Source organism: Streptopelia decaocto (assembly GCF_964273445.1).
Source record: "Streptopelia decaocto genome assembly, chromosome: 7".
NCBI lineage: Eukaryota > Metazoa > Chordata > Aves > Columbiformes > Columbidae > Streptopelia > Streptopelia decaocto.
The window spans coordinates 52,315,725-52,335,740 of record NC_138661.1 but is presented as its reverse complement, the minus strand read 5'-3'; the positions used below and the strand labels follow the sequence as shown (position 1 = coordinate 52,335,740).

At 44.8% G+C, this 20,016-nt stretch overlaps 1 protein-coding gene across 1 annotated transcript; it reads left to right on the top strand.

The window, feature by feature from the left end:
- Window positions 1-460: 460 nt before the first annotated feature.
- Window positions 461-18,197, top strand: TH (tyrosine hydroxylase; the record flags this gene model as incomplete). The annotated part of the gene is made up of 13 exons (XM_082058758.1): window positions 461-550; window positions 5,099-5,308; window positions 8,761-8,935; window positions 9,726-9,814; window positions 10,031-10,098; window positions 11,875-11,925; window positions 12,911-13,056; window positions 13,457-13,592; window positions 13,725-13,794; window positions 14,091-14,147; window positions 14,747-14,842; window positions 15,017-15,150; window positions 18,038-18,197. 13 exons carry the CDS (start codon window positions 461-463, stop codon window positions 18,195-18,197), a joined length of 1,482 nt encoding a protein of 493 aa, XP_081914884.1.
- Window positions 18,198-20,016: the final 1,819 nt, after the last annotated feature.

The following is a 20,016-nucleotide window of genomic DNA, read 5'->3' as shown; positions in this document are numbered from 1 at the left end:
ATGACAAGGCAAACAAGGGGGAAAAAAAGGGCTAGAGAGGGCTCTTCCTTCCTTTTATTTGGTCCTTTCACAAATCAAAATCCTTTCTTATACCTCCCAAACTGGAAAAGCAAATGTATTGGGTAGAAACATAGCACAAGAGTGAATTCCACCAAGAAGAAGGGAGGGAAAAAAACAGAGTAGAAATCTTTTGGGTGCAGGCAAACAGGTGGGGGGAGTGTCTGATTTGCGAAGGCAGGGTGTCTGCAATCTTTGTAGTGATTAGATTTAATGGGACAGAAACGTTTCTCTCCTTCACGTCCCCTCCTCCTCTCAGCCCGAGGGGGAGAAAGGAGGGAGGTGGTGATGAGGAGGTGGCGGGGGGAGAGAAGATTTGAAAGAGTCTTTGACGTCAGCCCTGCCCTATAAAAAGCTGGCAAGAAGCTGGAAAGCGGAGATCAGAGCTCGTGGAAGAGCAAAGATGCCAACCCCGAACATCTCCACCTCTGCAGCCAAAGGCTTCCGCAGGGCGGTGTCAGAGCTGGACTCCAAGCAAGCTGAGGCCATCATGGTAAGACAAAGCTACTCCACTTCTTTCCCTTCTCTTCCAAAAACTGCAGCCTCTCCTGTAGCTATACGCAGAGACAGGGAGGGATAGATGGACCAACACTGCCTTTGTGGGAGATTCCCCAGATGGGCACCTCCAGGCTCCAGGCTGGCAAAGGAAAATTACCTGAACAGTTCTCTCTACATAGTGGTACATGTGAAATGCAAACTTATAGGTAGATTAAAGCTTGAACTAATGCAACATCCCGCCGCTGGCAACAAAAAGCAAGGTAAATAACCTGTAGCATACCTAAGGCAGAACCAACAAGGAATCCCCAGTGTGAAAGGGAATTTGAAAACCTTAATGTTCTCCTGATTTCAAGGCAAAAAACTCCAGAGATTTCACCTGTTCCAGCATAATGAATAAGTGTACCTGTTATTTCAGACAACGTGTGAGGCACAGGCAGTTTAATCAGTTTGTTCACTGCTGCTGTGTCTGCAGTTTCACTCTCTCCCAGCACATCCCACTCCCATTTCTGTTCCCAGCCTTGCCTGGTGTGTTCTCAGCCCTGGGTTTAGCTTGGGGAATGCTTCTACGCACACCAGGTCTGTATGTGGCAGGGAAGGGCAAGGAAAACTTCCTGTTGAGCTGACAATTGTCTTTAGAAAGCTGAGTTTGGCCAACCCGTTGGACTGGCTGTAGGGACAGGGACATTTCACCTCCTAACCCGAATGCCAGGACAGGCAGGAGAAACCTGGAGACTCCTGGCATGGGACAGTCCTGTGGGTAAGGAATGTGGCCAGGCTGTGGATGGCCCTGCAGGAGCCAGAGCAGCCCGTGGCAGTGGGTGCAGCAGGAGGGGATCCCTCAGGATGCTCGGCAGGTGGAAACCTGCGAATCAAGCTGGGTTAGGGGGTAGATGTGCTTGGCAGATGTCTGTAAGGTGACTCCAGCAGGGCAGTTATAGAGCTCCCTGTTTCCCTCCCCTACACACACTGCCTTTTTCACCCACTCTCCTCTTAACCCTGTGTGATGCTCTGATTCGGTAAAATCAGCCACTACATAGGCAGCAAGAGGTGTTTTGTAGAGTGGAGTGTGCTGGAAGGGAACAGAAACATTTAGGAAACAAGGAAGTAAGCTTGCTTTCTCTCATAAATGCAGATGAAGAAAGGTTTCCCTCTCACACTCCTTTTCATTCTAACAAAATAATGAACACTCAAGTGGTTCTTGAAAACCTAGTATATTCCAGGCTGCTCATCAAATTGATACTTGAGACGCTTGTTGCTGTCTGGAGAAGGGACGAATGCTTGGTTATTACACATTCTGGAGTGCTGCTTTGAGTTTGATGGGAAATGGGCCACTGAACACAGGGACCAAATGATTTTGGGTTCACCAGGTGTGCTGGCAGCAGTGTGGCAGCCTGCTTGGGGTGAGCAGCTCATCCAGCCTGGGGCAGACATAAAACCTCAGCCTGTCCCTGCATCCCTTCTTTGAATGGAAGTTCTCATAAAAAAAAATAATAATAATTTAAAAAAACCCTTAGCCCTGTTAGAATCACTCTGAAAGCAGGCTCCACAAATTGCTTTGCCCTTTGCACTCACCTAGCACAGAAGCTCTCCACAATCCCATCATTTATTTTACTAGCTTGTACCAGGCAAGAGGCATGACTCTGCATTTGTACGTGACAGTGCGTGTTCCTGGCATGACCATGAGCAATTGGCCGCGCAGTCTCTGCCCACCACCACACCAGCTCTGGCAGGTCTGAGGTGTTCTGAGGTGTTCTCTTGCCATTGACCCCTGGGTACCAGCACCCTGCTGCAGGGGAAACTGTCCAAACTGTGGGGAAAAAATGGCCTTTGTATTCTCAGAACTCATCTACACCAGCAGGTATTTTACACGTCAGCTGGGCCAGCCAAGCGCCAAACTCACACTGCAGAAAATTATTTTGTTATGTATTTAGTTTTTCTGCTGCTAATAGTTTTTAAAAGGCACCCTGGGACTACGACTGGGGCAGGGTTTGGTTACAGAGCACACAAACAGAGCCAGGCAGGAGACGGCAGCTGGAGACAAACCAGCAGGAAGGAGCACCTAGGGAAGCAGGGGTGGGTCATTACTGTCCCCACACTGCAGGGAGGGAAATAGTCTTTAGGGTCCTTCCTGCTTACTGCAAATAATGAGCTAGGAAAAAAAAAAGCCAAAATACTTTAACTCAGAACACAGTACTTTTAATGACACTACTCAGGCTGGGCACTCTGAGCTGCAGCAAATTCAAAAAAGGAAAAACAAACTAACACTTCTTAAGAGGTTAGTGACTGTATCAGAATCAGGCCCTGGTTAGGCAAATAAATACTTTGCAAAATTGAATTAAAGTTTACGCTGTAACTAGATATACACTCAGGGAATTAGTCTTCAAGACAATTCGGAAATACCATGTAACGGCACCTTCCAAAGAAAGGAAGGCATCTGTCATGGGAGATCATTTTGGTTAGTTTATATCCCAGATTCCTAATTTCCAGCAAAAGGAGGTAAAACCCTGATGAGCGTAAATGTGAGGGGCAGAGGAGAGGACGATGAGATGGGGAGCGCACAGGCAGGCAGGCAGACCCCTCCCAGCTCCCTTCTCCCAAGCAAAATTCAGCCTTCTATCTATCTATCTATCTATCTATCTATCTATCTATCTATCTATCTATCTATCTATCTATCTATTAGATTTATCCACCTAAAACATGCCAGCGTGGAACTAAACAGCTTCCAGGACCCCTTAACAGGGACCAAAATCCCCTTCTCCTGCTTGCCAGGGGCCACCGAGTCCCAGCTAACAGGTCTGACTTGTTGGGACTGATGCTCCCAGTGCAGCTTTCCAGTCGTACAGGTCTACTCACTATTCAGACTCCCCTATTCAGATTTTAACCTGATTTGTAGCTTAAACACGGGTGTCTAATTTCCATCCTCTCCACTCTAGAAGTAAAATCCTGCTGCACCTCTGCGCCTTGGGGAACACTGTGATAAAACATCCTTGGCTAACGCACTACCTGGCTTGGGACCGTTGCAGAGCCCCGTTACCATGGCTAGCACAAGGCTGTTTGCCCTACTTATTGCAGGCACTTTAAAGTAAACACCAGCTTAGTTTCAAACACAGTAGCAATATAAAACACACGCTTAAAGCTGAGCAGATGCTCACAAGCTTTTAAAAGTTATGGCTGAGGATACTTATTAGATGTCTTCCTCTTAGGGCATGAATACTTTCAATTTAGACAAGCAGCCATATGTGCTTATTTGTTAGAAGGAGTTTTTCTGTGCCACAAGGAATAAAGGGGTTGAGGATCAGCAAATACAATTTCAGAAGGGCGTCTTTATTAAAAAACAACTGTATAGAAATGTGTGGGCTGGCACCTAAACATGCAGTATTTCTCAGGCTACATTCAAAATGTCAGCTTTACACCACTAAAGTGTCCGAGAGGATTTTCACAGGAAACATTAGTTACTGATGGTAGGCTTTGAAAATCAGAGAGAAAATGGGCTTAGTATTCGAGCAGGCTTTTTGAAAGGAAAACATTATCCAAATTTTCACAAGGTAGGGAAGATATTTTCCAAATATTTTCAGTGTAATCAGAGGGAAAACTTTGGCTTGTCTCCCTCTGTGGCAGATGCTAGATGGCTTTATATGCTGCTCCTTCCTTGGTAAAATGTTTCTTTTACCAAGTTCTGAGGGTTTGTCATGTAGTTTGGGCATTGAACACTGAAAATGGGAAACAGCTGAGCTACCTCTAAATGGAAACCTGGTTGTAAAAAGACCAGGAACAAATAAGTTAGTATATGAGCTATTTGTATAACAAAAGAAGCAGTAGTGATGGAAATAGCTTGTAGCTCACTATAAATACAAACAAGTGACTTAACATGATCCCAGGCACAGTGTTGCAGCATTTTAGGTGCAATTCCAAGTAACAGAAACCTGCAGGAGTTCGTTGGGACAAAACAAACCTATAGATTGGTTGGAGGAGTTTATTTTTTGGTGTATATGGATGTGGTTTCAATTACACTTCAATGGGCAAGCATCAACTTAATGTCAGAAGAAAATGTCACGTTGGATACTGGAAGAAGTTTAGCTAAGCTGCCCTGCTAATATACCTGCAAACAGTTAATGTTTCTGGGCCTGACCACAGCTGTGGGCTTCAGCTGTCCCTCATAGTGTATCTTTTCTCAGATGTTAATCTAATGCCTCTTCTCTTGAGTTCAGCAGACATTGAAAACTGTGTAAGATCCTTTCTCATTTTTATTTTTTGAAGGATATTGAAAACTGTTGCTAGGGAAAGTGAGGGGTGAAGCCCACTCTCTAATCATGCTACAATAATATTTTACACAGATTTTTCCTAAACATCAACGTTTCTAAAAGTTCAATTCTTAAGCCTCAGTACTCTTTACCAGATGTTCCTCTACAAAGCCAGGCAAGTCAGTCCAACCTTCCTTTCTCTGCTGAGGCACATTTGTCACACCTCACCCAGCTACCAGTGTTGCCTCTGATCTCCCCTACAGCTCTATCAGAAGTGTTATGTATTTCTGTTCTGCCTTCAGTCTCCACGGTTCATTGGTAGACGCCAAAGCCTCATTGAAGATGCCAGGAAGGAAAGAGAGGCTGCAGCTGCAGCTGCAGCCTCTGATGCCACAGAGTCTACGGAGACCATTGTTTTTGAGGAGAAGGATGGGAGAGCCATGCTGAACCTCTTCTTCATGCTCAAAGGAACCAAGACTTCACCACTGTCCCGTGCATTTAAAGTATTTGAGGTGAGTACCCAAACTGTTGTGTTGCAATCAAGGAATACACTACACATTTCCTGGCTGTTCTGTAAGAAATATCACTTCAGTCAGCTAAAGAAGACCCAGACTAGGTCTGACTACTGCCAATTATCATTTAATTGTCTGATGTCCCCACAGTCATGCTTTACTCCTGCCCCAGTGTGGCCTCACTTTCCATCACTAGGAATGCATCATGTCTCTGCCTGGTAGGGCTGTTAAGCTCTGGGCTTAATTTCGCTTAATTACTGGAGCCAACCACACAGTTTCACACCCACAATCCACATCCTTGTGGCTTGTACCATGCTCTGACAGTTCCCTCTACTGCTCAGCACTTCAACTTCATATGCAGGGCTCTGATCCCATATTCAAAACATACCGTGTGCCCTTTGTGGCTAAAGACCAAACCTGCCCTGCTTGTGGGTCAAGGCTTTGGCAGTCTCTGAATGGAAATGCCACAGTTATTTGCTCAAAGAGTTACAGGAACAACTTTCATGCTGGGTGTAGAACCTACATAATGATTTCAAAATTAGCTTCCTACTTAAGGGATGAGTTATGGGTTAAGGGTTAAGGGTTCTGTTGGTTCCCCCCAGAGATGCAACCTGTATATGGTTTTAGTATCAAGGAAAACTGGTAACTAATTGAAGATTTTCCCCTGAGCCAGCAATATAACGTTGCATTATCTAGGATTTCATTACCATGAATGGAAAGACTGAGACAAGCGCTGACTATTTAAACAGTAATCAAAATATGACAACTTGCATTTATGTAGTATATTTTCATCCAGAAGGATTCAAAAGTGTTTTGCAAACTGAGGTTCTGAGCCATGTTTTATCTACAGTAGTTTAATTTCATTGACTTCAATGGGGAGAGGACAATTTGTTCCTGTTAATCAGTCACATGGATTGTGAGGGGCCCCTGGAGGTCTCTAGTCCAACCTCCTGTTCAGAGCAGGTCCAGTCACAGCAGGTTGCTCGGGGACATGTCTGTTGCATGCTGAAAATCACCAAGCTTGAGATCCCACAGTCTCCTTGAACCCCTTGAGCAGTGTTTGACAGCCTACGTGATAAAAAGATTTTATCTGTTTGGTTTTTGTTTGGCCGTTTGCATTTTTTTTTGCTTTTCCCAATGTTCTTGCTTCCAGCTTGAGCCCATTGCCTCTTGTTTCCCACTGTGTACTTTTGAGACAAATCTCTGTGTTGTTTACATCCTCCCACCAGTACGAGTAGACAGTGACTCAATCTTCCCTGCCCCTTCACTTCTTAAGGCTGAAACAATCCAATTTCTTCTGTATTTCATCATATAACATTATGCTCTGGCCCCTTGGCATCTTGGCAGCCATCCACTATAACTGCTACAACGCATCAATATCTTTCTTCTATGGGACATGGTACTCCAGATGTGGTCTCTGTCATCCCAGATAGATAGGAGGATTCACTTCCCTTGACCTGTTGTCTGCAGTCTTGCTACTAAAATTAAGTATGTGGTTGGCCTTTCTCATCACAAGGGCATGCTGCTAGCTCATATATTAATACACATGATAATTATATAACACCATCCCCACGAAATGCCACCACTTCTGGGGTGAAAAGAGTTCACCAGAAACACTGTACAGCAAACCCACTGCCTAGCAGCTGTAAACACATAAAAAGTGTGTTTTGTTGATAAGTATTTCCCTGAAATTGTAGGCATTCTAGCTATTCATCGCCCAAGTAGTGCTATCTCTGCTAATCTTATGAAAAGTGTTCAAGATCTTCAGCAATTACAAAATCATAGAATCATAGAATGTCCTGAGTTGGAAGGGGCCCACAAGAATAATCGAGTCCAAATCCTGTCCCTGTATATGACAACTCCATAGTTCATACCATCTGTCTGAGGGCGTTGTCCAGTCTCTTCTTGAGCACTGTCAGGCTTGGGGTTGTGACACCTCCCTGGGGAGCCTGTTCCAGTGCTCCACCACCCTTTGGGTGAAATTACAAAATATCTTGCATCTTCTCTAGGAGGACTGTTGCAAGAAAAGCTGTTTTCTGGGAAACATTGTTCTTGTATCAAAACTGAAAGAATCCCAAAGACAAGCTTGTTAGACAAAAGCCTTAGTTGAGGTCTCCTTCCTAAAAGTGCACAGCTGCCAGATGAGGCATGAAAAATCCATCAGTGTAACATTTCAGATGCAATACACTGCTTAGCGGGTATGAAACATCGAAATGTAGGCTCTTGTACTTGGTATATTTTCTGTTACACTGCATTTAAAGACTATAATCTAAACAATTTCTAAAACATCAAGCAAGAAACAAGGGCAGCTTATGTTCAAATATTATTTTGTTCTTCCTGGAGCAATTTACTTGCTTCATCAAGATCTCTTCTGGTAAAAAAAAAAAAAAAAAAAAAAAAAAAAAGGGCTCTTTGAGCTTGTCACAGAGAGAGCTCTAAATATAATAAAAAGACAAGCATGTCAAGTCACGGCAGAGGAAGATTCATTTCCCAGATCCCTCTGGCAATGCAGGTACAAGATATGAAAGCAGACGGGCATAATGACATTTGCCTCATCATGAACCAGGCTGCAGGGAAGCTGGTTTCCCTCTGCTATATGTGTTTCATGCAGCCAAAGCATAGGTAATGCAATCACAGCTGACAGATTAATGCAAAGGCATTGATTGTTGAGGCGACAATGTAATAGAGAAATTGGTAGGTACATTCAAAAACACAGGCCTAAATTTAATTTACCTGTGGCATTGCATCTGTTCCTTCTCATCTTTTTTGCCTCCAATTAACAAAAGAAATCATGTCCCTTCCTCTACCAAAGATCTCACAGATACATTGGGAAGGTTGGGTTGCCGCCCAGGGATTTGTGCTTGTACTGCCAGTTTTCACTGAGGAAATATCCACAAATCTACCAGGGCCCTTTGGAAGACTATAGACTCCATCTTCTCTCCTTCTTATTATTTGGGGACGGTCAATTCTAATAATGGTCCCGAACGATCCCAGCTCTGATAGCGATCCCCAAATTGCCGTCGAGGCCCGCCAGTTCAGCACCGTGGCCAGCGCCGCCGGTCCTTGCCCGCGCAGCGCCCACCCCTGCGCGTCACCACCCCACAACCCCAAACCAGCCCCAAAGCGCCTTCACCTCAACTGAGAGACGGATGGGAAGGGGGTCGTGGGAGGTGGTGTTTTGCCACATCAGTTTCCCCGCTTGATACGATCTTCTTTGCCACTGTGGAAGTCTTCTGTTGATAGTTGTTGGCCAGTCTCACTGGTTGTCTGTGCAAGAAGGAAAAACAGTGAAATTAATGGAGAAGTGTGTTTATCCCAAGGGAAGGGAAGTAGAAGAAAAATACAAAGGGCTGTCCCTCCCAAATGTATCCATATGGGCGCCTTTGGGAAGTACAGGCAGGTGTTTCAAGTATTGTTTAATGTTTTTGTTCTCCTTTTCCATGTCCTAAAAGACATTTGAAGCCAAAATTCACCACCTGGAGACCAGGCTTAGCCGAAAGCCCCGTGAAGGGACTGCTGAACTGGAGTACTTTGTGCGCTGTGAAGTACACAGCTCTGACCTCAATACTTTCATTAGCTCCATCAAGAGGGTAGCGGAAGATGTGAGGACCACTAAGGAAGACAAATGTAAGTAACTTAGAAGCTGTTACAGTTTTGTGGACAGGCTGAGCTGTAGACACAGAGTGGAGATTTTGTTATTCCCAGAAAAGCGGAAGGGCTACCGTATACTGAATTTGAGCAAATCAGAAAAGAGTGCCTCTGGGACACCTGAATCCTGAAAGCCACTTCCCTCCTTGCCCATTTCTCAACTGACTGCAGAGTCCATAGACATTTCTTCTGTCACCAGATTGAAAAAATAGAAATAGATTATGAAATTTCATGTTTTGTTCACACCTGTCCCAGAGTTTTCCATGCCTACTACTGTTTTTTATTATAAATGTAAAGTAGTTTCCTAACTATGTGTCAGGAACCCTGTACAGATCCACCACTAAATTACAAGACACCCCCCCATGCCATCCTGTTCATAAGACAGGTGATTCTTACTGTAAAATATCCCTAGAGATCTGCAGCAATTACTCTATGATCAGCTGGACCTCTGGATTTGTTTTTAATGTGAAGTCTGGAATCTTCAAGTAAAATCCAATTTTCATCTTATTGTTTACATTTTTCACAAAATACTCTGCTGAGAGATAGGCAGGGAAGTAATGAAATGGAGATAATGGCATTAGACCTGACTCGAGGACAGGAGTGCTGAGAGTGTGGGACTACTTCCCAGAAGGCACAGCTGTGTCCTGTGATGTTGTGCGTGTGCATTTGGTACACCAGGTCAGATGTGTGCTATTCAAGCTCGCTACTCAGCAGGGGATGCTCCATCTTCACTTCCGCAGCTAGTTTTTATCTTTTTCTTTCCCCACAGTTCACTGGTTTCCCAGAAAAATCTGTGAATTGGACAAGTGCCACCATTTGGTCACCAAGTTTGACCCTGACTTGGATCTGGATCACCCGGTGAGTTAGTCTGTGTGTCCACATCCTCACATGGGAGTCCTGAGCCTTCCCTCAGAAGCAGACACCTGGAGAACACCTATTATTTCAGCTGATCAGGGAACTATAGTGCAGTCACCACCAGGAAAGAAGTTCCTCCAGCCATTGATGAACTTTGTTGGGTGAGAAGTTTTAGTAGTTGATTAAAAATCTTGTCTCTGTTCCTGTTTGTCATCACAGGGCTACTCTGACCAAGTATATCGCCAGAGAAGGAAATCAATAGCAGAAATTGCTTTTCACTATAAGCAGTAAGTCTCTTTCCTAACATCCATGTGGGGATAATGCCATGACAATGCAACCTGTTGGGAACTCATTGTGCTACTTACATGAGACATCTTTTACGTTTTGTCTCCCCATTCAGCCTTGCCAGCTCTTTTTGTGTGCCTCTTCTCTCTATGTATTTGGGTTTCTTGTTAATCAAAAAATGTCTCTGGTCATTAATTTGTACATTGATAAAACCTAAATAAACTTCCTGCATAACAAAAATATAATTCCATCAGATGTCCAACTTCATTTTGAATTGTAGCATCTTAGAATGACATCTAATCCTGACTTCAGTGTTTCAAGTACTGAAAAAGCTACCACGTTCCCAGAAAACTTGTTCCAGTGGTTCATTATCCTGCCTGTGAAAAAATGTAGGGTTTATTTCTAAACTGAACTTTGTTAGCTTTGGCTTTCACCCAATAGATCACACATGCCTTTCATCTATTAGATTGAATTCTGCTATCAGATTTTCATTTTTTGTTTTGTTTTGTTTTGTTTATGAAGGTATTTATAGACTGAATTGTTCACCTCCTAACTCTGTCTGATAAATTAAATAGATTCCAGTAATGGTCTCATCATTGTCTTATATAGATTTAAGACTATCTCTTGTACTCCCACTTAATACTTCTGTTCTGATATATGCAGTAATAGCACTCAGCCTCTTCACTACAACATCAAATTGAACTCTAGTATTCAGTCTGGTTTGTAAAATATTTCCTAGATCCTATTCAGTAATACTGCCTTTCACCGTAGCATCTCTCTCTCCGAGCAGGACTTTAAATGTAGATTTCTGTAACGAGCCATATGAAAGCAGGCTATGGAAATTATATGAGTCACCTTCTTGAGCTACTCCTGGAACTAGGGTGATCCCAGAATGACTTTCTGCTTTATTAGGTTCCATGTTCTTTGCAGATTTGAAGCCCAGGATATAGACATTGACGTTTTTATCCTGTACTAATACTAAATGCACAGAAAGTGACTATGTCAGCAAGAGAGTCCTGAGGGACACAGGAAAAAATACTGTCCTAAGATGATGCACCCATTTAAGATGTCTTCTCTCACATCTCATCTGCAGATTGGCATTTATGAGCCCCTGTGTAGCATCCCTTCAGGCTGTTAATGGAAAAAGAACTATGCTTTATTGCTGTAATATGTGAATATCTCATTTGTTCAAATACAGAACAGAAGGATTCAGGAAATGCAATTGCTAATTATGATGCAGAAAAGGCAGAAGTGTCAGTCTTATTTAATTCCCACTTACAACAGCATTAAGATTTTCTGTCTTTGTGCCCTTAGTCTTACTGACAATATATTTTCCTGCAGTTCAAATGTATTTAGTTTTCCTTATTCGCTGCTTTTATTTCCCCGCCACTGATTCAGTCTTGAAGCCATCAGCCCCCTGAAGTTCAGGCACATGAAATTAATTTTTTTTCACACAAAGTTTCTTTTTTTTTTCCAGTGAAAACTTAAATTTATTTTTTTTTTTTTTAGTGTTATGCCTACTAAGCATAACTCATCTAAGTTCATCCCTTGTTCATTTATAACCTCTTGCTAGACTAATGCTTTTTTCTGTGTTTATGTGTTTGTTGCACCTGTACCACTGACCCAATACTAAAGCTTTGTCTCTCCTCTCACCCCCCTGTTTTGTTTTAAGAAGAGCGATTGACATGCAGAGTTTCTCCAAAGTGCTTCCTTCTCAAAGGGAAGAGGAGCCTGGCTTGTACTCTGCTGCTGTCAGTAATGGTGCCTTTGCCTTGCAGTGGGGACCCAATCCCTCACGTGGAGTACACGGCAGAGGAGCTTGCTACCTGGTGAGCACTGATTTAATCTGCGACACGTATTTGCTTCACCACTAGAAGCTGGTAATCAAAACCTAAACAGTTAGGATATGACCTCTTGAAAAATGTATCAGCAGTGCAAATATCCCACTTAATGTCTTGTTACAAAAAGCAGTAACTCAATGCATGGTGTTTTCTGGTAGCAACTGCGTAAGTTCAAACACAAGGTCAGAATTTTGGGGTTGTCTTATGCAGGGACAGGAGTTGGACTTGATGATTCTTGTGGGTCCTTTCCAACTCAGGACATTTCTAGTCTAGTCTAGTCTACATCCAAAACAGTGATGCTCTGTCTCTTCCTCTCTTGGGGTTGCACCAAGAGCACTTTCACGCTGCATCCCCCAGGAGTTTCCTGCAAAGGATCCTCCCCAGAGAGTGAGGTAGATAAATTGGAGTCCTGCCTCTCCAAGAGCACCTGGCTTAGTAGCAGCCTCCAAAGGGCAGTTATCATAGCTGCAGAAAGAAGTATGAGGCCCATGGTGAATATCTGGAGGGTACCTTGCTGTCCCCACTCATGAAAACACTTACTTTGAACTTTGAACTTACTTTCCAGCAGTATTGCTGCAGGAGTGTCTCTGAAAACAAGGCCGGCCAGCTTATATGAGCTGAGTACACAGGCTCCTAAACAAGGCCATCTCCTGGTTATGTTGACTGTCTTCATAGTACAACTTCAGGAGGTAACCTACAGGGAATATTTTAATACCAGTTAATACATTTTATACAATCTTCTGACCTTCAAGGTCAGAAATAGTTCTGTGCAGATACAGCTGCTGACTTTGCAGGCTCATTTTAATGTGTGTCTGTATGTTTACATACCCCTATCAACACACACAGACATAGACTTAGTGGTGGAGAAAGGAGAAAGGGCAAGAAATCTAGAGGTTTGATAGTGTATAACCAGAGGACAGGAGAGGACTAAACACTACAAGCCACTGAGTGTCTGCCATCTCTTGTCCTGAAGGAAGGAGGTGTACAGCACCCTGAAGACTCTATACCCCACCCATGCCTGCAAGGAGTACCTCGAAGCTTTCAGTCTACTGGAGAAATTCTGTGGCTACAATGAGAACAACATCCCTCAGCTGGAGGAGGTCTCCCGCTTCCTAAAAGGTGGGTACAAGCCTGAAGCACCCAGGCCCAGGTTCTGCCAGGGCTCCAGCATGGTGGTGGCAGCTAGAGCCAAGAAAGCTGAACCCAAATGAGGAGTGTGTGGGCAGACACTTGGGAGGAGAGCTGCTGGAGGCTTGTGTATTGCCCACAGAGGACAGGAGTAGACCCTAGGCAGTGGGGACTGCAGCTAAACACAGTGAGCTGCAACTGAAGGTCAAAGCCATAGTCAAATGATCCCATTGGGCATCTAAAGAACAGATACTGCTCCCTAGCAGGAGCAGAAAGACTAGGCCTGACACAGCAGAAACCTTTTAGTTTCTAGCACTGATGTTTTTGCTCTCTGTGCGGGGAACATGGGGCACCAGCACAGCCCCTGCAGAGACGGTCTGTGCTGTTTCAGAGAGGACTGGCTTCCAGCTCCGGCCAGTGGCTGGTTTGCTGTCAGCGCGGGACTTCCTCGCCAGCCTGGCCTTCCGTGTCTTCCAGTGCACGCAGTACATCCGCCACGCGTCCTCACCCATGCACTCCCCCGAGCCGTGAGTATCACCCAGCCCCAATCGCCTCCGCTGCCTGGGCATCCCACCTGGCCAGCAACTAACCTTCTCCCTAATGGGCAAACTCTATCTGCTGCTGACTGCGTTCTCCACCTTTCCCCTGGGCATTGGCAGGGACTGCTGTCACGAGCTGCTGGGGCACATCCCAATGCTGGCTGACAAGACGTTTGCCCAGTTCTCTCAGGTAAGGGCGAAGGGCATGAGGTGGGAACCCAAGCCAACCACAGTCTCACCACCTAAGCATTTATTGTTCTAGGATGTATTTATATTAAAAACAATATTGAGGAGACCTAGTGATTGATTGAGAATATAGAGTAAAAATATCAGGCTCTGCAGCAAAACAGTTTTAGTCTAAGCATGATGAATCCCCAGCAGATGCACGGCAGTGCAGGGCAACAATATGTGTTGTCTCAAGGCAGTAAGACAGAGGCCCTCAGACCTAATCTATCCTGACATTCACCCCTTCCCTTCTCTTCCCAGGACATTGGGCTGGCATCTCTGGGAGCAACTGATGAAGAAATCGAGAAACTTGCAACTGTAAGTTTTCCTCTCTGTTGGGTGGGGTCTCCGACCCCTCCAGCAGCATCTCTGTGGTATCGGGGGGACTGATCCAGACTAGTCTCCCCAGATCCGCAGGCTCAGAGCACCTACCTGAGCAGCCGCAGCCCTGCTTTCATGGTGATTGTGCAGAGCAGAGATTAGTCAAACAGCGGAGCTCACTTGCACATAAACCCAATTTTCTCAGACACTAGAGTATCATGAAGTATTGTATTTCTAGCAACAGCACTGCTGGGACTCTTTGGGAAGGGATTAAATGACATCCACTTCCTTTGGCTCTCCCTTTGCAAGGTGACCCATCCTGCTCCAAGGGCACTGAATGGCAGCCTATGCAATGGCCAGGTGTGCAGGGGACCAGCCTGGGGACTCAGTTTCCATCTCTTCCTGGCATAGCAGCAATTTAGTTTAGCACTTTGCTGTGGCAGTGATGGGTGCAGGGTAAGGCAAGAGAACAATGTGCCAGGCACCCGCTCATTTAAACAAGCCTAGACCCTGGCTGCTATGCAAGTGCTCAGAAGTGACAGGGAGATGAAGAGGTGAAGCTGTGTCCCCTATGCATTTTTTTTCTCCTTTCACAGCTTTACTGGTTTACAGTGGAGTTTGGACTCTGCAGACAGAATGGGATAGTCAAAGCCTATGGAGCTGGGCTTCTGTCTTCATATGGGGAGCTCATAGTAAGTCCCAGCATAATTTGCCTTTCTCTCTGCTCTAGATCCTGTATAGCAAACACCTTCCTCCTCCGCAAAGCTCCAATGACTTTACCTGATCTGTTCTCCATCTCTGTCTATCACATACATGCTCTATGATCCTCTTAATTTTATTCTGGCATTTTTCTGCTGTGTCTATAGCACTCCCTGTCAGATGAACCAGAGGTGAGGGACTTCGACCCTGATGCTGCTGCTGTTCAGCCCTACCAGGACCAGAACTACCAGTCTGTGTATTTTGTGTCTGAGAGCTTCAGTGATGCAAAAAATAAACTGAGGTAGGACTGGATGGTGAGGGAGATCCAAAGAAAAGGAAATGAAGCTATAACCTATTGAAGTGGGGCTTGGCACCATGGCTGCTTTCAGTTCAAGGTCTCAGAAGTACTCTGGAAACTTTTGTCAGGTCTGTCCAAGTAAAGTGATTCTCCAGCTCCCACAGGGTCCAGCCTCAGCCCCTCGGATTTGCCCCAGAACTCCCCAAAACATCCTGGACTCAAAGGCTTGGGTGTGGAGGAGTGGGATGGAGGCACTTGTGGATAAAAGACTGAGGGAGCAAGATAAATCTAGCTTGTCTCCTTAGTTCTCATAGGAAGGAGTTACAGACTATCTTCAGTTCCCTGGTGATGTCAAGCAACAAACTTGAGGGCTAGTGGTCCAGAAATTGGAGACCCAAAGCACTCACCAGGATCCTCTCTATTTCCTTGATGCAGAAGGGCCAAATGATTCAGGTCAGGTACTGGCTGTCCCTCACAAGAGCACCCACCAGCATGTGTCCTAAAACATGAACTTCTGCATCATGTGAAAGTTTTGGGGGAGGGTTGAAGAGCTGCTCGAAATGGTGGCATTTAGGGTGCAGAGAGACATTTGACTTTCTGAGCAGCTGCTGGGCAACTTACCCATTTATCATTCAACTAGCAAAAAAATCCCTAGCATCATTAGTAGCTCATACACAAACAAAAAAATATTTGCTTGGTGTGAATAGTTTTAACCATAAAAAAAAAAAAAGGAATGTTTGTTTCCTAGGCTGGTTAACTTGGACTAGCAGAACTCAGACAGCATCCCACCACTGTAACTGAGTTTCCCTATCCTACGGGACTGCAAATAGAATGGAGAGAGACAATTCTACCCATGGACATCTATTCAGAAGAGAATTGTCTTGGACAATATTCAGAATTGCCCAAAGAAGGAAAGTTCAGTCCTTTAACATTTGACCGACAGAGGAAAACTTTGCCTATACCATTTTGTCTTAGCATAGGAAAGGGGTAGGATGGAATGAAGTATTACACAATGTATATGACTTTGCATTTCCTGCAAATGGGGTAATTCATATAAATAATGTGGTGAGGACTGCTATATTTCAATTTCTGCTTTTATTACCCTCACTTGCACCGTCCATACAACTCAGAGTCCAGCTGCTCAAAAGCAAGCACCTGGAGAGCCTGTTCTCTCACACACACTAGGCTGCTTTAAAAAAACCCACAACTGTTGCCTCATGAGTCATTTCCTTGCATTTAAAAAGGAAAAAATATACCACATACACATCCAAGATTAGGCTAGAGGGTTTTGACAGTGACAAGCACTGGAAATGATCCTCTTTAAAGAGCTCAGAGACCACACAGATGTTACTCAGTAGTGAAAACATTAAAACATCTATATTTTTTCATTACTGGCAGCTGCCACCATAGACCTGTTTGTCAGTGTTACCTCTCAAGAAAAGCCTCTTTGCCCAGAAATAAAACTTTGAGCACACTCTCAGTGCCCTTTCAGGCACCCATGTCATACTTAAATGCTTCAAAAAGGTGTCAGGTGAACACACCCGTGTTGGAGGGCAGGTTTCTAACCATTAGAAGATGTGCTGTGAGTCATCACTGTGGCTGATGGCATTAAATAAGCGAGGTGAGCTGGACCTTGCCTGGTAGAACTGAGATAAGCCACATATTTTAGGAGGTGGACAGAAAACCCCTCTGTTTGCAAGTTTGATTTTTTGTTTGTTTGTTTTTGGTTTTGGTTTTGTTTTGTTTTGTTTTGTTTTGTTTCCCCTGCAAGCATGGCAGCTCCCTGCAAGCACAAGCCTGCGGCTTTGGCCATGTTGCCTCTAGGTCCTGTTTTCCTCCAAATCCTGGCAATTCAGGACTAGGTTTCTCCACGGCGTTCAGTAGCAGCCAGAGGAGCATCTCCCCGAGAATGGGATGCTCTTCCCTGAGCCCTGAGCCCGAGCAGACCCGCGGTAGCCACAAGAGGGTACCCTAAGCTAAGCAATTCAGGAGTGAAGGGGTGAAGCCTCAGCAGAGGTGAGAAGAGTGCCTGTTGCTAGTGCTGTTTGTCCGTTCATTTGCCCAGGCCTTTCCAGCATGACACTATAGCCATGAGCACCTACATCTAGATTCCCAGGTTCATATTTACACAGCCACTAAACCCTACTTTTTTGAGTGTACAAATCTTAGTGTTGGAGGTGAACATGAGCAGCTTTGGAGAAATCTTACCCTTGATTTATTTTCACTTGACCATGCGCTTCTCCATTAGAAAGACAGCAACAAGGTCTTGCTCTTGAGAGGTCTCAGGTGAAGTCAGGTTCATCACTGAGATCTAGACTCTAGTTGGCTTTGGGTCCAGTAGTGCAACTTTGCTCAAGCACATGGCTCTGGTGATGTTATTCCCATCCTTTTTCACAGGCCTGAGCTGCAGTCTGTCAAATCTATTCTTAATATGGCTTGCAGCTGGTTCTCCCCTCCCCAAGCAGAGATTAGTCAATAAATGAAAGTCAGAAAGGATTTAGGAATATAATGCTATAATACCATAGGCTTTCCCTGCAATTAGCTTCTAAATCTCCTTGGCATTTTCAAAAAAGAAAAGCATAAATTAAAGTAGAGGATGCCTGGTGATGGCCACAGAGGTGACCAGTACAGTGCATCCTCCAGTTCGATGCAAGCCCATGTGTTCAGCCCACAGAAACCTGCAGTCAGACGCATGGTCTTCCTTGCTGAACAGGAGAGATCTCAACTACTGCTATAGGTCTGGAAAGGTGGGAAACCAGAGCTTTTGTGCTAACCTAGAAACTGCCTAGAGAAGGCATTAACTCATTGTGACCTGGGTAAGTAGTGATGGGCAGGAGGGAGACTCAGGACTCCGCTCTTGTACCAAACCCTCTCATCCCTCTCCTTGCAGGAACTACGCGGCACACATCAAGCGGCCCTTCTCAGTGAAATATGAGCCCTACACCCACAGCATTGAGCTCCTGGACAGCCCTCAGACGATCTGTCACTCCCTGGAGAGTGTAAGGGATGAGCTTCACTCGCTGATTAACGCGCTCAATGTTATCAGTTAATAGGAGAACTGGGGTCTTTCTTTCCTCTCTTCCCTCACAGCCCCCAAACCACCTGCTCTGCCCTCACCTAGTTCCCAGCTGATAACTCCTACCTGTCTTCTCCAAACATTTACACTGCTGCCTATCACCCCATGACCCCAGCAGCTTCCCAGTTTTGTAAGTACGGCCAGCTCAGAGGAGGGCAGAGTGATGGACCCAACGCCTGATGGCTTTTTGGGTAGCTCTGCTATTGACTGCTGGAAGAGGCTTAGCACAGACCAAAAGCATGGCCAGGCTACAAATCTGAAGTCAAGAGCTGTGTGCTAGGCTCCTAGGTACAACGAAGAGGAAAAAAGCTTCTTCATCTAACAAAACAAAAACTAAAAAAACAAACAAACAAAAAAAACCCAAACCAAACAAAAAAAAAAAAGGAGAAAAATCTCTATTTTGCCATTCAAGAGCATATATTCGCCTGTATTTATAGCCCCAAAGCAACTCCTATAGCAACTTAATGAGGGATCCTCAGAACCCACTATCTCCTGTGTCTTGCAGCCTTGTATATTTTGGAAATGCAGAGCTGCTCCAGAAGCCTGCACCAACCCTATGAGGTTTAAAATTTAATCTCCCGGCCTCCCCTCGGGTCTCACACAGGGGGATGCTTAGGCATGAACCCCTGAGCTGCACCACCCTACCAGGCTGTAATAAGCATTGTAGCTTCCCTGAACCTCTAAATTAACGTAAGCCAGGAGTTGCCTGTCTGGCTTAGAGCAGCCCTGATCTACTTGTATCCTCCCCAGTACAAGCACCACAGAGCCAGCCCTGGCCACCCTGAACCAGAGCACGGACACTGCCTTCAAGCCCTTGTTTAAAAGCTCCCACAGCAGGGAATGCTCAAGAGCCCAGCTGCCATCCTTCACAGCAGATACCAGTCATAGCTGTCGATGTTCCTGCATGCTGGTGGCCCTGGGCAGCCTCGGCAGCCTCTTGGTGTCCTGAGTTTATTGGTTATTGCAGAATGAGTGGGGCCCTTGGTGTCTCTAGTTTGCCAGTTTTTAGGGAGGGATTCACGTGCTTTCACTTTTTCAGTCTATTATACAGGTACAGCATTGTCTTGCTCTTAGATATCCCTGTATCACTGTCACCTGATGTAGCTCAGGTGTGTGACTAATGCTGTTGCTGGCCGTTTCTGAAGAAGGTAAGATATGGTTAGGATGCTCAAACCCAGTTTCATCCAGCTTTCACTGTAGATATTAATGGCTCAATCTGATGCAAAGTTCTCAGTTTTCCTCCCCCTGCTTTTGCCCTTCTTATCTTCTTGTAGGCTGTCTCATAACTTAGCGGTTTGCTAAGAAGTTTGGCCCAAGGTTATGCAGCTGTGCAGTATCAGAGCTGGGGTTGGGATGAGTGGAGGCAGCTAAACAGCTGTGGGGGACTGCAAAGGGGAGAATTACACATAGTTGTTTGCATGATCAGTTATAACATTTCTGTGTAGACTTTTACCATCCTTAACCATTATATATGATTTTTATAATTTCCTCTTTAAAGAAATGCAAGGCTTAGTTGTTAAGTTTTGGGTATTAGGTGTAAGTACCCTCCAATACTTATGTATACCATCGCTCTCCAATGTTACTTCTACTATAGTTGAGTCATAATACTGTACAATCCATTATGCTTTATCCCTTTTCAGACCTTTACACACATATGCTTAACCCCTAGTTCTCTCAAATTTTAACTACTTAGCTACTGACAGCACTTAGTCTCCCCCCCCGCTTTAATCCCTCCTTTCCGTTTCCTTTCTTACTTGATCCCCCTCCAAAATTCCTCCTAAATTGCTTAAAAG